Here is a 17,307-nt window from a genome sequence, read left to right on the forward strand (position 1 = left end):
GATAAATGCATTGATATTTCTTATTACAGTTTAACATTACAATTGACCGTAAGAATTGTTTATATCCACTTTAAAAATTATCACGCTTTTGTCCTACTACTGCGTTATATATTCCAGGGCAAATGTGTATTCTATCCTTCATTATTTACCTTAACGCTTCTTTTCTTTTGCGACATAGTTTTTAAAATACAAAATAATTTTGCTGTCCTTCCCGGCGGGATCTGCGTTTTGTTTAATGTTGTTACAATTGTATGGAATTCTTTTTCTTTCTTTCTTTCTTTCTTTCTTTCTTTCTTTCTTTCTTTTTTTCTTTCTTTCTAAGCTTGCTTCATATCCATTACCCAGATATTTGACCGTAAGTGAGTCTGCCTCCTGCAAAATCTAAAAAGATGTAACTTATCCCTTCCATAGTTTCTCCGCGTAACAAATAACTCTTTGACTGTATTCTTAGAGATACGCATTGACCACCTCACCATATCTCTTCCTTCTCTATCTGTAACTCTCGCTTTATTTGTTATCAATTTTATGCTAATTGCGCAGAATTCTAGGAATGTTCCTTTGGTTTTGCATTGTGACATGATATGCTTCTCAATATCTTTCACTCTAGTTATTTTCATACTCAGCATCTTTTCGTTCGGAAAAGCTTTATCCCAGCGGTCTCCCATTCCTGTTTTGTGTAGCATCCTTTTCAGCTTGTTTAACCAACTATTACATATATAGTTAATTTACATATTATGTAGTTAATAACAAAAAGTTGGACATACGACTATTACCATCGTTTTTTGTTTGCAAAAGCCGTGGCCCTTGTGAAACAAAGAAACAACATTAAATCAAATCACAAGGAAACCTCACCAAAATGTATCTACTGATTTGATCCATTTGGAGTGTTCATCCAGACCTAAACGAGAACTTTTTCTGGTTCATATCACCCACTTCCGAGCAAATGGAATTACGCATTTCGAGAGTGCTTTACAAGAGTAGCACGTATGGCACGAGTGAACGCGCAACGCAACGAACAGTCTGTCTGCTGTCTCGCCTCCGTAGTGTTTTTTGTTTGTTGCTGTTTTTCACAGGCTTGGGATATCCCCCTCCCCCTAGTCACAACACAACTCTTACAACGTTGTATGTCCTATGTATAATATTGCCAAACAATACATACATCGACGAAGACGCGTGTTGATTTGGTGCATGATATTTGTCACGATCAAATAGACGGCTAAAATACTGGAAATCCGATTGTGACACCAAACTAGAAATAATCACGTAGTTCTTGAAACAGCCATTTTAGCAGCAAGGGACTTACACCGATGAGCCACTACATTATGATCACTTACCTAATACGGTGTAGCACCACGTTTTGCCCACAGAACCGCACCCACTCAGCGAGGTATTGATTCAAGGAGGTAGTGGAAAGTATCCTGGTGTTTTTCATACCACAAGCATAACAGCAGGTCTTCCAGTTGGCGCACACTGCAAGGCGGTGGTGACGTAGCACGAACCCGCTTCTCCTATGTCGAACCGTAAATGTTTAAATAGGTTCGTATCTGGGCTATTTGGGGACTAATTCTCATGTTTCTCGAACCAGTGCTTCACTGTTGACATGAACGGATAAACTTCGTTACCATTAACTACCAAATATCGACGACTGTCAGGGATTTGTGTTCCGAAATAACAGGCCCCAGTTTGCCCCATGAAAACATGTCTCAAACCATCAGACCATCGCCATGAACCTGTCTCCGCCGCCCAGCAGTGCAAACAGGTGCCATAGCTTCCGATGGTAATCGGCATACATTCGCTTGGTTATCCATGTGATGAACCAGGAATCTGGATTCTTCTTCAGTCATTCACAGCCCGACGTTCATGATTTTGTGCCCACCGCATGCGCTGCTGTCGGTTTAGGACAGTCATCATTGAGGTGCCACTGTGTCTTCAACTGCGCAGCATTGCCACTGAACCGAATGCCCGGCCGCATTGCCCTGGGCGCTACTGTTGTACCTCTGGACGATTCCTCGAACTGTAGCCCTTTGGTCACTCCGAACAACGCGCTACTGCAACTGCTGGCGTCTAGCATCAACGAGCCTGTCGACACACGGCTGTCTGTCATTTATTAAGAGCGGCAAAAGGGCAGCCAACAAACCGCGTCGTTTCAGAGATGCTGGTACCAAGGCTCTGTACCATCACAATTCGAACTCTATAAAATTCTCGGAGAGATCGCCCGCTTTTCATGTTCTGACGCCGAAGAATCAACAAACGGTGAGTCTGTCCTGTATGACATGCTGCTAGTGTGTCACGTGTATCTCTCAACGCTGTAGGTGCGTAAAACGTTCCCGGGTCCGGGAACAGGGTGTAACAAAAATGTCCGGCACAAATTGCAGGACACATTCCTCAGACATAGACGAAGAATTAATTTTATATGAACATGGGTCCGGAAACGCTTTGTTTCCATGTCACACCTCATTTTCACTAACTCAGTAATCATGGGAAACACTCAAGAACAGAACTTCAGAATCTTGGTTACGTCTCGTTATGCACCGTCAGTGTTTTGTTTTACATCTCCCTGTTGCCATGCGACTTACGGCATTGCTTGTTTACATGTAACATCAGCTGTTCCAGTGGTCAGTACGACCTCACGGGTTACTACGTGGCTCGTGCGGTGTCAGATGCCCATAGCAGACGGCAATAGCGCTTGCGCTCGACGTTTGTACCGCGAGAGGTGCCCTGACAGGAAAACGTTTGAAGCCATTGTTCGTCGTTTTAGGGAACATGGGGCATTTCAGCCTGATACTCGCAACCGTGGGAGGCCTAGAAGGACGAGGACACCGCAACGGGAGGCGGCAATTCTTTGTGCAGTTGACAACGACCCTCGTGTCAGTACAAAGCAAGTACCTGCAACAGTGAACGTTGACCAGCTGTATCCAGACCATTTACAGCGTGTGCAGGAGCTAATTTTCCTGCAAGGGCACTCTTCTGCGAATGGTTTATTCAACAAAGTGTCAACCCTAATTTTAGTGCAGCGGTCGTGTTCACAGATGAAGCGTTGTTTCACAGGATCAGATTGAAAATCGGCACGTATGGGCTCAAGTCAATCCCCATGCAACTGTTGAAGCAAGTCATCGTCAAAGATTTTCTGTCAATGTTTCGGCCGGCATTATTGGTGACTGTTTGGTAGGGCCTGACGTTCTTCCACCCAGGCTCAACGGACAAAATTACCATGATTTCGTAGAGAATGTTCTACCTGATCTGTTAGCAGATGTGCCTTTAGCTGTGCGACAAAACATGTATTTCATGCACGATGGAGCACTCCTCATTTTAGTGTTAATGTCCGTCGGCTTCTAAATAACAGATTTGGTTACAGAGGGATAGGTAGAGGTGGACTAATTGCCTGGCCTCTACGCTCTCCGGGCCTAAACCTACTAGGCTTTTATTTATTGGGGCATTTGAAAGTTCTTGTGTATCGAACCCCTGTACAAGATGTTCAAGAGTCTCCGTGCTCGTATTATGGAAGGCTGCGAAACCATACGCGACATTCCAGGGAAACAGCGCTTCCGAGATTCACTACGACGGCGAGTTGAAGGATATATCAATGCTCACGGAGGGCATATTGCACATCTCCTGTGAGAAAGAGTTGCATGTGGTATGCTGGTACGTTCTGTGTTCCCCATGATTAATGAGTTGGAGGCGATGAGGTTTCCGGACCTATGTTCATATAACATAATTTCTTCGGCTATGTGTAAGGAATGTGTCGTAAAATTTTGTGACACCCTGTATAATGGCTCATCGGTGTACATTTACAGTACATAACATTATATTTCCTACGGAGAAGCACATTAGTCAACCGGTATTATAACTGCGCATAGCTTCAGTGTGTTTGTAATACAAAAACCATACCGTCCGAATGTTAAGAAAAACGCACGGAAACACTACGCAGGTGAAATCGCGAGTTTGTTGCGCCCTGCGTTCGCTGTAAGAATGAGTCGCGAGCTGGTCTTGTGAACCACTCTCGAAATATCCAAATTCTATTTCTTGGAATTGCAATTTATACCGTTAAATTTCTTGCCGTAATCTGCACGTGTATTGAAAATGGATCAATTCGGAGCGGTCACGTTGCCAAGGTCTCCTGGTCAGCCATAGGCTGCGTCCAGTAGAATTCCGTTTTCGCCATTGGCTAGAGCAATCGTTGTGTCGAAACTGATAGATGACACCGCTCGAGGTCTTCAACTCGGTAGCTGAATTCGTAGTATCATTAGGGATTTGATGGTTCTAAAGTTGGGAGCCTGATGTCCTGGTGACGCTGTTTTCTCACCTCGATTGAAATGCAAATTCGCATTGCTTTAGTTCGGATGCTACGTAACATTGGAGTTCCCAGAGTTATGATCACAACATCACTCTCGCGTAAAACTGCTTGCTTGTGTTTTTCTCATGTGAAGGAAGGTATGCCTAATTATACTGAACTGAATCGGAAATTCAAGAAAAGGGAAACAAATGTCCACGTTAATATGTTTATGTACAACAAGGGTGGAAGCTATGCGTGTCTTTCTACACTACGATGCAGTTTGTGTTCACTGTAGGTCAAGGCTTGACGCTGCTCGCCTGAGAGTAAGCGCAGCTCCAGAATTGAATTTTACATCCTCGTGCAACTGGACTCTTAGGTCGCCGTCTCCATCCGAGGCTCGTAATTCAGTTGGTTATGAATACCCGTTCGTCCGAGCCAATGGTACAGGGTCCTGATCGTGAAATCTTGCGTCCTCCCACTACCTTCAAGATGGTTTCATAGTTGTACTTCCTCTTAAAACATACCATTTCTATCTCTCTCCTAGTGACGAGTTCAACGATTTTATACCATTCACGGCTCACTTCATTCGGAGCTTCCTGTCTTTGATCTTTTCTTTCACTCCATCTAAGGTATCATCTTTCCTTTCTATCCAGGATATTCGAAGCATTCTTTTGAAAAAATGCATCTCGAAAGCTTTGATTTTGGCGTTCCGTAGAGAACAGGGAAAATGCGACAGCGCAGCTCAGCGAATGTGGAACTGAAGGCTGGTGGAGAAGATTCTAATGCTGATCAACACACTTCTAGCCTGTTCGGTTCTGGATAATATCTCTTACTCAGAATCAGACTACTGGTTCACAAGAGTTCCTTAACATTTCAAAAACGACACTTAAGATCTACGATATTGTTGATTATTCCTCGCAAGACAGCCTGTTTTTGTGATTTAGAAAATAGGACCAATTTGGACTTGGCAATTTTTGTGAACTCTACTAATTAAATTACACCCATTGTATAACTTCTGTATGCTACGGATGACCATTCCCTTCTCTCAGTGCTCCCAGATTGTTACACAGTGGGGAATAGCGTCCCGGAGGACTATATAGCGAAATGACTCCGCGTAATATGAATAGAAGGAATGTTTCGACCCCTCGAAGATTGTCAGAAGGTAAATGGAGTGGAAGATGGAGAAAATAAGAGACTACTTTAGCCTCGAAATGTTCATACCGACGGATTTAGAAGCTTACGAGGCGTAACTAAGACAGGAGAGAAAAGATAAGAAGTAATCTTGACACAAGAAAGTAGAAGAAATTGTAGACTCGAAGTTGGCATGTAAGCCTCTGCGAACTAGAAACTTTTTTTTTTTTTTTTTTTTTTTTTTTTTTACGCTTTGTAACGGGCTGATAAAAGCCCGGATATAACAATAGACACATAGTTGAGAATTCTTCGCTGTTACGTGTTCTCTGCTTTGTTAATATCCACGCTTCAATGTCATTAAAGAAGGGCGGTTGGAGACTTTGGAGATGCGGTTGTTCCGGATGATGTTGAAGGTATCACGGAGAGACCATGTGACAAACAACGAAGTTCTGTGGAGATTGAAGGAAGACAAGGATTTACGGACCACGGTGAAAACAAGGAAGCTTGGCCAATTTTTGAGGAACAGAATCAGATAGCAGCTACTGCAATCCATTTTGTAAGGCAAAGTGCAAGGAAAGAAAAGTGTTGGGAAAAAATGATATCCTAGTTTTTAAAATCTGAGAACCCGACATCCAAAACAACCACAGAGCTTTTCCGAGCAGCGGTCATTATCCCGAACATGTAGGGACCACAAAATTGAGAAAGTTGCGCAGGTTTGTTGTGGGTTTCCTCGACGTGTTTTCGTACGTGGGTTTTACGGTGCTTGGATAGCACCGTGATTATGTCAAGCACAGGCCGGCACAACTGTACACCATGTTCTAACCAGCTCCTTCTGTTTGTTTATACGAGCGAGCTTCCAGGACGAAAAGACCGCCATAATAACTCAAGGCTCATACAGCACCAATTGTATCGCACGTAACATTTAGCATGACCCACTTGTTTTTTTTTATCCCATCCGTAGTTTTTCCATGGTCCTGAGTCACGCGGTAATGAGGCAACACGCTTGCAAATAGTTTTCAGTTTGTATTTTATTTATTTCTATTACTTTTTTATTTATATTATGGCTTTTAGTGCCGACATTGTCCAAGAGCATGTTTAACTCTCCTGGTGCAGGGTTTTGTATTTGACGCCCATGGCGTCTGCGTGTGAGATGATTTGAAGAACTGCCAACGATCCACCCAAAACTTCTAGGTACATGATTTAACTTCATTATAGAGTGGTAATGTTCAAAGGGCCCTGGGATAGTTTCCCGCCTTTTGGGGGATTTTAACCTTGTTGTCCGGCTCCATGGCTAAATGGTTAATGTGCTGGCCTTTGGTCACAGGGGTCCCGGGTTCGATTCCTGGCACGGTCGGGAATTCTAACCATAATTGGTTAATTCCGCTGGTATGGGGGATGCTTGTTCTGCCAGTCCTGATACACAACAAACTGCTTGCCACCACAGAAATATTCAGTAGTGAATACATACCAACGCGTAGGGTTGGCATTCGGCCGTGAAACTGGCCTAAAACATACAGGTGCCGATCCCAGATAATTGGGAAGAAGAGACTGTTGTGTCCTTTAGCGTTCATTCTGCAAGCCTCCGTGTGTTTCCTCAGTCCTCTACTACTGTAGTTCTGTGACCTCGTGTAGTTGATCATCAGAAACTGAGGCTCCTTCAGCTTCTATGTAGTTGTCACTTGTCCTCTATCCTCCTCTGAGACACCACCACAGCTTCGTTCCTAACGTACCCTGCCATTGCTCTCCTCTGTTTGTACCAGCAGTCAAGTCTGTTTCTTCCAACTAATGAATAAGATATCACGAATCCACCCAGCGTTCTCTCACGTACAGTAAAGTCGGCCGAGCGGTCTCTTCCCTCGTACTTTACTTGAAATGACCTAGTTTTGTATTGTAGACACAGGAGGCTGCCGTGCAAATTTAAGATTCGCTGAGTTCGTTGCAGACTACGAGATGCACGAATGTCATGGTGACAGGCCGAAGAGGCTGCGGTACCAACTGGAGTTCAGGTGACTGAGCGACTTGTGGTGTGTAAGATAATCCGATGGAGACCCTGTTTTTAAGTAGCTTGGTCTTTGTTTTCTGAGACTGGACTGTCTCGAACCGGATCAGGTTCATTACATTAGATTGTCAAATAATTACCTTAATAGTTTCTTCTTACTCTTCTGTTCGGGAGAGTTTTCAAAAGTAGTTTTTATTCGTTGTTGTGAAGAGCATAAGAATAGTTATGCTAATCTGTGTGCCTTGTTTCGCTCGAGATGTTGGCACGGTTCTTGAAAAAGTCTCGTGCAAGGCAGCGTGACCAGAACTCAGCGCGGGTGGATATGTTATAAAGAAAATGTTTAAGCCTGGAAGAGAAACGACTAAGAATACGATATCTTCAGGTATTGAGGATTCAGGGAACTCGAAGACGAAGGAAAACTCTATGTCTTGCTTATTCCCGCGTTTTTAAGAATACTATTTTTTTTAAACGAAAAACAAACCAAACCTCGTGGCGCTACAGCATGGTGACCCTTGGCCTGCGGGGCCGCTATTTCACTGAGCTCCTCTGCTGTTCTTACGTAGGCTGCCTCAGATCCAGAATAGAACTCGAGCCTTCAGGTAAGATGCGCGGACACAGGATCTGCCTTTTCTTGAGCATGAACATGGTTTGTAGTTCCTATTTCGAGGTAAATGTTGGATGTTCAAATGGAGGCCACGCGACAGTGAGTAGCTCACCTTGGGCCGTCCGTTGCTCCAGCCGAAGACGTAGTTTGGGCTGCTGCCCTCCCACGAGCCCGGTTTACGACCGCACTTCGGGAGCCCTTTGATCTTGCCGTCGACCAGTGAGTTGCAACCTCTGTGTTTTGTTCTCTTCTGTTTGTTTATTCTGATAATGATGCAGAAAGTTACCGGCACTCAACACGCACTCTTAGATTTGAAGACTTTAGTGATGTTTGCGTCATGGTGGCCGAAGTGAGAGCGAGAGAGCAATGTAATCTTATTGTTGATGTCCTAGGGTATGTTAGGCACCTCCCCTTTTCTTTGTCTTCGCGTTTGTCGCTCATTTCGATGGTTATCTTAATTCTTCCTGAGCAGTGAAAGCTGATGAGCGCGACAGTTGAACAACATTTCCATGGACTTCGTACAGAAAACTGTGCGGTTCAAATGATCGGAAATTGTAGTTTCTATAACTTTTGTCATGCGCAGGATTTAGCTGCAAGAACGATATTTTCTGTAGATCCCTTGTGGAAGTTCCTGAAAAATATAATGATCGCGAATATCTTATTATTATTATTATTATTATTATTATTATTATTATTATTATTATTATTATTATTCGTAAACATTAAACATGGAAAATTACACTTTCCACGCCTTTTATGTTGTACAGCTCTACGATACAGCTAATATTAACGGAGGAATTTGACATTTCTTGTTTTGATCCCCGAATACTGCTGATCAAATATATTATATCCTACGACTTAAATACCAAGGTTCAAGAAATTCTGTCTAGTTCTTTTTCTGTGATCCAGCCAGACAGAAATTGAACTGAACTCACTTTTCACTTTTGTACGCTTTACTAATGCGAGATAAAAACGAAGTATGAAGCAAACGAAATACGTCCGTGAAGTCGTTTGTGCCGAAAGGGACCACTTTCCCTGTGTACGCATTCGTTAGGTTCTCGGCAGTCTGTTGACACCTGTCTCCCACAATACCCACTGGTACAGGTGGTGTGATGCTGGCGCTCAAGGTACGTTTGGCTACCTCCTGGGAATCGGAGTGGCTAAGGAATCCAAACTCCCAGCACGCTGAGAGCGACCATGTGGCGGTCCTCGCGAAGAGAGGCCGTAGTTTTGTGTAGGCTGAGGATAGGTCATATGCACTGTTACGTCCTAAAGAGGGAAGATCCCGCAGTGTGGCCTGCAGGAGACACTCGAACGCATACTAGCCGATCTCGTCATTCGCTTTGTATGTGAGAGTACAGTAATCAAGGGCACGCACATTTCAAGTGTGCTGGTACTCAGGGAACTTGCATTCACTTTTGAGGCGTTCGATATATTTTCGGTTTAATAAAATTGTGCTAGTTTTCTGTTTTATACCATTTCCAAATTGCACCATTGAATAAATACATTTATTTTATTTTAATTTTGTCTCCATTTAATTTGTTCAGAGTTGTACTTCCTCTTAAAACAAAAAGCACCACTTCCACGGGCTACTCCTTACAACCACTGAAGTGATCTATCGGAGAGGGAATGGACTAAAGCGGTCGAGCAATACGATTGTAACGAAGGAACTTGGTGATAAAACGGATTTAACACCAAAAAAGGAAAGAAACTAAATATGAACGTCTGCGCTTGACCCCGAGTATGTATGGAGGATTATTGATAAGCATATACATTTGTGCGAAAAGAATGTCCAGGATGGTATGTAGCTCTGTGTGAAACGCTGTCGTTCGGGCACGGAATGGCTGATCATTTGACGAACAACATGTACAGTGACGGAAAGGGGCTTTGTTCTCTTCAGCTGCGGCACTACTCGAGGACGTGGGGATGCTGACACTTGGTTACAAATGGAGCGTGGAGAAGTGTATGCATGGTCCTGAACGGTGTTGAAGAATGCTCTGAATGCCTAGTTTTTCTCCTAGTGCCTGTGTTACGATTGCCGGTTAAGGATCCATGATTTGATCATGTATATTTTAGAACAGGGAACGAGATCCGTACAGGCATGTGTGAAGTTTGAATTTGCTGTTGGCTACATTAGCGGGCTAACAAACCTCAGGCTGTTTTATGTAATTTGTGAGATATTAACGAACAATGTCAGCTAAACGTAATGTGTCCCTAGTTAAACCGATCCTCATTAATGCAGTATAATAATTCAGAGGGTTGATTTTTCAACGCCAATTCACATTATCATCATCTTTCGCGCATAAGATTAACAATATTCTCATAAGGCACAATATAAAGACCATACTCAAACGTAATATTGTTAGGGCTGGAATATATGCGTGTTCTTATGGATCTGTTTATGTTATCCAAACATGTCGGAAAGTAACAGCGGGGGGTCAAGGAAAACATCGCGCCAGTCAGAGAAGTCTGCTGTGGCAGAGCATGCCGTACATAATGACCGTAAAATCCTGTTTGATGAAACATCTGTCATTTGTACGGTAAAACGGTTCACACTTCGAATCATTCGAGACGCGATGGAAATTGCTAAACACCCAAATAATTTGAATATTTGAATAAAAGCGACGGCTGTGTGCTAAGTAGACCATGGCTGTCCGTCATACTTTTGTCTTCATCTTCTTTCTCCTTGACTCTGGAGGCCACATTTCTGACCGGAGTCTAGTTTTGATGGAGTGACAGTATTGTTCCAGCTCTGAAGACGATCGAAACGTGTTAGCTCGCACGATGAAAACATGACCATTGCCCTCAATATATTATGTAATTTAGTGGCCGTGTACGTCTGAAGCCCCTTTGTGGATCAGTGGTAGTATAGTGGCGGGATCTAAGGAAAAAAATCAATTCGTACGATATCGGTATGCGAAACATCGTGGGCGACACGTTTCGTATATAACAAAAATTAAAAGCAATCCCAAAGAAATTCGTACGAAGTTCACGGAAAATAACTTGAAATATTTCCTTTCTTGAGTAGCCTCCGTGGCTCAGGCAGCAGCGCCCCGGCCTGTCACCGCTGGGTTCCATAGTTCAAATCCCGGTCACTCCATGTGAGATTTGTGCTGGACAAAGCAGGGGCGGGACAGGATTTTCTCCGGGTACTCCGGTTTTTCCTGTCATCTTTCATTCCAGCAACACACTCAAATATCATTTCATTTCATCTATCATTCATTAATCATTGCCCCAGATGAGTGCGACAGGCTTCGGCAGTCGGCACAATTCCTATCCTCGTCGCTAGATGGGCGCTTCATTCATTCTATTCCTGACCCGGTCAAATGACTGGAAACAGGCTATGGATTTTCATATTCATTTCCTTTCTTGAAGTTCACTCAAAATTTAGCAAATATGCCATTGCAACACAGTCACATACAAATCCATCTTCACACAATGGCCTACAGTAGATTGATTGGGTATAGTGACTTACCACGAACTTCATACCATCACATAGAAATGTACGCACACTTTACAGGATGGAGCAGGTTACTGTCCTTGAACAAGTTGGCTAGATAGTGAAACACAGATTTAATTGCAGTTCTGTCGTGGGCTTTTAACTGTCGATCGTAATACAGGTGGTTCTAGCCTTGTATCATTGGCGTACTTTATGTAGCTGTATACCTTTCATGTCTTTCTTGTTTCTCTCCCCTATCTGTAGTTTTACTGGATTGGCTCGAGCCCTTGCTACCTCCTCGGGCCGTCACATTTGCCGCCCCCGAGATCTTGACTGTGGCGATGGCACCGGCTACGAGGCCGAAGACTCGTCTTCAGACACGTCACCCCCGACGGTGGGTCTGCTTCCACCTCCACTCACAGCGGCAGAGCCCGCCGCCAAGGCCACCCCCAGCAACACGCTAAGCGTGCCTGGCGCGGTGTCTCCCGCCTCTCACGTGACGGCGTGTCACAGTCGTGCCACGTCACCAGTACCTCCCGCCAGTGGCTCCTCAGACACTGACAAGCACAGGTATGGCACCCACCTCGCCTGTGCTCTTGATGTTGTTCGTGTTTTGTTGCTGTTTCTTCGAGTTCGTCATAACACTGCTTGTGATGCTCTTCTGCTAACATTGGCTTTACGATCCCCAATAACGTCTAACCCTTGGTTCACCTCTTTGTAGTCATGTCGTAGCTGTACTTAAACGTACCCGTTCTTCTTAAGCACGTTTGATTCAGTATACTGTGAAATTTAGTTAGAGTGGTTCAGGAAGACAAATGTAACTTACACATTCAACTAAGATCCAGCTCTGCAGTGTTTTTGCTATCGGCGAGCGCCAAGTTCAGCAGCGGGGATGAGCTATACAACAGCCCCCAGTTCATCGGCCTTGAGCTACACGTTTGCAATATAATACCATGTACTAAGTAGAAATTACTTTGATTTTTAGTATTTTTCATTAACTCGTTTTGTTTGTTTATACTTCCTTCCATATAACATTGTCAAAATGTTTAAAATTATTTTTGATATGATTGCACTGATAATGTTTATACTGGGTCGAGCAAGTCACATTTTACACCTTTGAATACTTACTTCAAATTATATTTCACGAAGGCCTATTTCTGTTTACCAGAGAGATATGAAAATCCCAATATTCAATAAGGAAGTCTTTCGAAGCAAAATAATAACAACAACAATGTAACACTGCATAATTTCGTACATGTTGTTTGAAAATTAGCTCAATGAAAATAATTTACACTTGGTACATTCTTCTAGTTAGGTGTACGTAGGTCAGCGAGAACACTAGCTTGTGACAAGAGCTATTAAAACAAACATAAATTACATCTTCCTTCAGAAAATGCGAGTATTGTTGTGAGAAAAGTCTACTAAAACACGTAAAAAATCTTTTTCTCTGAGATAATGTTGATACAGTCCTGTATGAAATTAGTCAGTACGGATTTAGGTTTATTATTATTTTTGTCTTGGAAAGAATTTCCTATTTCATGTTGGGATTTGCACACCCTTCTGGCAAATGGAAGGACATGAAATGCATGTATTGAAAGGTGTGCAAAGGTCCCAGTATCCTTAAAGAAGATGATATGCTTCAGTTTAGCTTCTTTCCGCATTCATCCACCGGGCAGGTACCACTATTTTAAGAAGCGCGTTTCTTACTAGCGTTACGAAACATCCCTCGCTGTAGTTCACGTTGCTTAATGTTGCCATTTGCTTGGCGGGTGTTTTCACTTCTTTGACGTACTATCCCTGACATAAAGTAACAATTATCGTGGCCTCATCCGAGAAAAATATTATTTTGGGGTATATTTCACCGTTATATATGTTGTCCAAAATCCGGTGATAAAATCTGCACCTTCATACAGGATCACTCGAGTAAAGAGCACGCGCCACTGTTATTTTGTATGGTTTGTGTGTAACAGTTTAGTAGCTTTCCGCGGAGACCCGTTGTGAAGGGTGCCTCAGCGATTTTTTGGAGAATTGTCCTAATGATGACGAATGTCATTACGCTGTTTGTCTCCTTGCTTAGGCTGAACATTTTCCGTTTGTTATAATGACCCTGATTTGTAATACGACCTGGAACTATCTTTCTTGAAATCGGGGTTGAACTTCACGAATCATAAACACATGTTGTGCGGTAGTAAACAAATATTGAGCCTTAATTCACAAAATTCAACAACGGATCTTTCGATAGGCAATCACTTGCTACGAAGCGTGCAGTGAACTCTTCAGACGGCGCGGCTGAAATGCTCGTGGTTAGTAGAGTTTAGAGATGAAGTGCGCGTCAGTGGTGAAACCCCGTAGCAAGACTGCAGACCTGCGAAGACCGATCCAACGTAGTTGTACATCATGTTTTCTTCTCCGAAATAACCGCTTCACTTCATATTTTTAAAGTTAGTCAAAGAAAATCAGGAAGAGTTTGCTACAGTGCTGTACAAAGAAAATGAGAGGAAAAAACCGTATCATTTGGAAGTTGCGTAAGTAGGGATACTACGTTTAAATAAGACTCTTTGGAAGAAATTGTCCAGTTCCTAGCCCTTTGATGTGAGGCTCCACCAATAGTCGCACCTGGCAAAATATCCGCAGCTTTTCCCGTAGTGTCTTTCTCATATGTGACATTTGGGTAGTAATCTTCGATTATATTAAGGAGACGACTTCGGGATATTCGTCAACTTAGAAATTAGTGACGTAATCGTCCTACTAGTTCTTGCCATATCCCTTGTTTCGTGTTAATTCCTTTGTAAAGAAACCATTTGCCACTACTTGCTGAAAACTTTATAAACCATATCGTTAACACATATTCCTCTCGGAATGTGGCCATGTTTTCTACTCTTCGCTCTCTAGTTTCCCCTATTCCGTGTGTCCCGGTTATGTTCCGTGCGGGCAGAACTCTTTTGCGTCGAGACTGGCTGTACTCGCGCGAACCAGGCTGGTCGAGCAGGAGCAGAAGGCGTTTCTGTTCATTTCTAATCGATATGAACCGTAACGTTCTTTACGATCACTAGATGTTTTGCTATTTCCGTCGTTTAACCAGCGGAGTCATCAAATTTATCAAATAAAATGGTGTCATCCCTATTCTTGTGTAATATATTCCCATAAAGATAAATGCTCGTGATACTCCGTACCCGTCAAGATCTTGTTGTGCAAGTCTGCTATGAAAATGTCTTGTTTCCAGAGCTGGTTTTCTTAGCTCCGTTGAGGTTACAGCAAAAAAAAATTATGACGTGGAAGGGATGATTGTGATTTGTAGAGATGTAATGGAGATTGCTTTAGTCACCACCGCACTCTACCCTAGAACAAGTTCCCTGGTTGTTATCTGTTTTACGAAGTGTAGATGTATTCGTAGGTCTGCTGATTGCATCGCGGTCTGTAGCTGTTGTAAATGTAAGCATGTACAAGTATCTTGTTTGTTCAGCATGGATGTGATGCTTTTTTGTGTTTATTCTCTCTCTATTCATGTTCTAGTGATCGTTCGTTTGGTGTTACATGTTTTATTAGCTGTAATGGAAAGGGCATTGTGTATATTCTGACTGTCTACTGCATTGAACAGAGTGTCAAAGCAATTCTTCTTGTTGGGGAACAAGGATGTTACATGCTGCTGCTGTTGCTGCTGCTGGGACGTTCGGAGAAGGGTATTCTGGCCCTCCAAATGAGGCTGATCAGGGCGGAGAAATCGTGTGGGTGCTGACAGAGAAGAATGTTAATAAGGAATGCGTGCAGTTAGAAGGAAGGGGAACAGACAAGGTTTGTGTGGGCTGTGCTGTGAACTTTCCAATCCTGCTCATGAGATATTTGCTAGCTGTCGGAAAAGCCTCCAGGGATGTGAACATTGAGATCTGCAAGGAAGTATGGAGGCTGCTGCACCTTGGAGTTGACCTCCTTAATTCCTGTGCTAATACGAGACTACTCTAGCGACACTCGCCGTCTTTCTATTAAACTACGGCCCGCCCCAGCTTTGCAAGAGAACAGATTTGAATTTATAGGGACAGCTGTTAACGACATAATTTAGGTGTATCATCAGGGCAGGTAGAACAGCAACCAGTGCTCTCAGAATACAAAATCTATTATTTGAAGGGGTTCAAGATTGTAAATAGCAGTGTAATTTGGAATAATAACGAATACCAAGAGGTAAAACCTAAACGTATTATCCAGAAACACAAAATTCAGGATATACAAAACAATTGTCCTACCAGTGCTGCTGCTGTACGGCTCCCAAAATATGGTCGAAACTAAGAAAAATAAATCTGATGAGTCACATTCTGCACTCGTGTAGCTGTATAAGGAAAACGTCAGTGGAAGTCTTGATACTGAGAACTCCGGTGTTTGAGGTGCCCAAATACCCTCGTGTCGGTAGATTTACTGGCACGTAAAAGAACTCCTGCGAGACTAAATTCCGGCATCTCAGCGTCTCCGAAAACCATAAAAATGTAGTGAGACGTAAAAACAAATAACATTATTTATTGTTGTAGTGAGAAAACCCTGGTATATGTGCAAGATTTGACCAGCAACAAACTGTCTTCGCTTGCTTCGTTGATCTTTGAAAGGCTCTTGGCAACGTTAGACATACCTCCGGCAGTGGTTAATCATCCCCAGCAGCTCTGATACGAGAAAAAGAGGTGTCATGTGGTCAGCCGTTATTCTTGGCTTTCTAAACCGGAGCAGCCAGATAACTCTTCAATTGTAATCAGTAATCGCGTAGTCTGAGTGGACCTCGAAACAGCCCTGACCTGGCCAGGAATCGAACCCTAGGCCTCCGGGTACGCAGCTCTGATACGGGTTTGTTTAACGTATAGTGCCGGGAGTCTCCGAGGACATGATCGGCTCGCGTCTTTCTGTTTGAACTGCACACCTCGCCTACTCCTGTCTTCTTTTTAATTATTCTAGCCGGGCTGAGTGGCTCAGTGGCCTTCTGACCCCAACTTGGCAGGTTCGACCCTCTATTTGAAGGTGCTCAACCTCATGTTGGTAAAATAACTCCTCGGGGACTAAGTTCCGGCACATCGGCATCTACGAAAACCGTAAAAATAGTTAGTGGGATGTAAAGCCAATAACATTTTTATTCATTATTCTAAGTAAACCCTAAATGCAAATCAGTTGTGAATAAAAACAAAAAAGTTGCGGCTGCTTTACCAAAATCAGGACAACTTACTTTTAGGCTTACGGTTGAACAACCTCTGCTTCGAAATCAGAGACTATAATGTATACCACTTTCCTGGTTCATGAACAAGTCGTGCAAACTACGAGAAATGGCACTTCGTCCTTCACTCATTCGTATCGTGAACATGAATATCAGTCTGTGGCGGGCAGCGGTGCACTTGCAGTTGGAAAGTCGTCATGGCACATTCAGAGCAACAATCCCCCCACCCTCAATCCTAAGGTTGGTGGTTAACATGCACGTTTTCCAAGGATTTAATTTCTTTGGCCAACAGCTTCAAGTGGCAGTAGGTGTACTTGTCTTTAATGCTGTCTATAAATTGTACACTAGGTCTTCCTTTGCTCCTTCTACCTTCTGCTTTCCCTTCAGACGCGGTGGTGCACCAGTCGAAATGACGAAAGTCAGTGGCAAACGAAGTTGTTTCTTCTCTTGTGTAAGCTTTGAGAACGTTCCCGTCTGTGACTAGCAGTTCAAGGTATTCTCAATACTTTTCGCAGGGTCCATAGTTTAGAAGAATCCATACGAATGTTTTCACGGAGTGCTTTCTGGCCTCTATGCTTGATGGTCGTTTTCCTGTTCATACCGAGTGTTTTCTTCTCTCGTGCATTTTCCGTTATGTGATCGGACTTCAGCTGACTTTCAACGTTCAGTTTTAAAA

At 43.2% G+C, this 17,307-nt stretch overlaps 1 protein-coding gene across 1 annotated transcript in view; it reads left to right on the forward strand.

The window, feature by feature from the left end:
• The window catches only part of LOC136882238 (protein bunched, class 2/F/G isoform), a 460,797-nt gene extending 448,630 nt beyond the window's left edge, over window positions 1–12,167 (forward strand). Inside the window, exon 2 of the mRNA XM_067154792.2 lies at window positions 11,711–12,167. Within this exon, the coding sequence (XP_067010893.2) occupies window positions 11,711–12,167 (457 nt within the window). The remainder of the gene's footprint in view (window positions 1–11,710) is intronic.
• The last annotated feature ends 5,140 nt before the right edge of the window (window positions 12,168–17,307 follow it).

Source organism: Anabrus simplex, chromosome 10 (assembly GCF_040414725.1).
Source record: "Anabrus simplex isolate iqAnaSimp1 chromosome 10, ASM4041472v1, whole genome shotgun sequence".
In the NCBI taxonomy this organism is placed as follows: domain Eukaryota; kingdom Metazoa; phylum Arthropoda; class Insecta; order Orthoptera; family Tettigoniidae; genus Anabrus; species Anabrus simplex.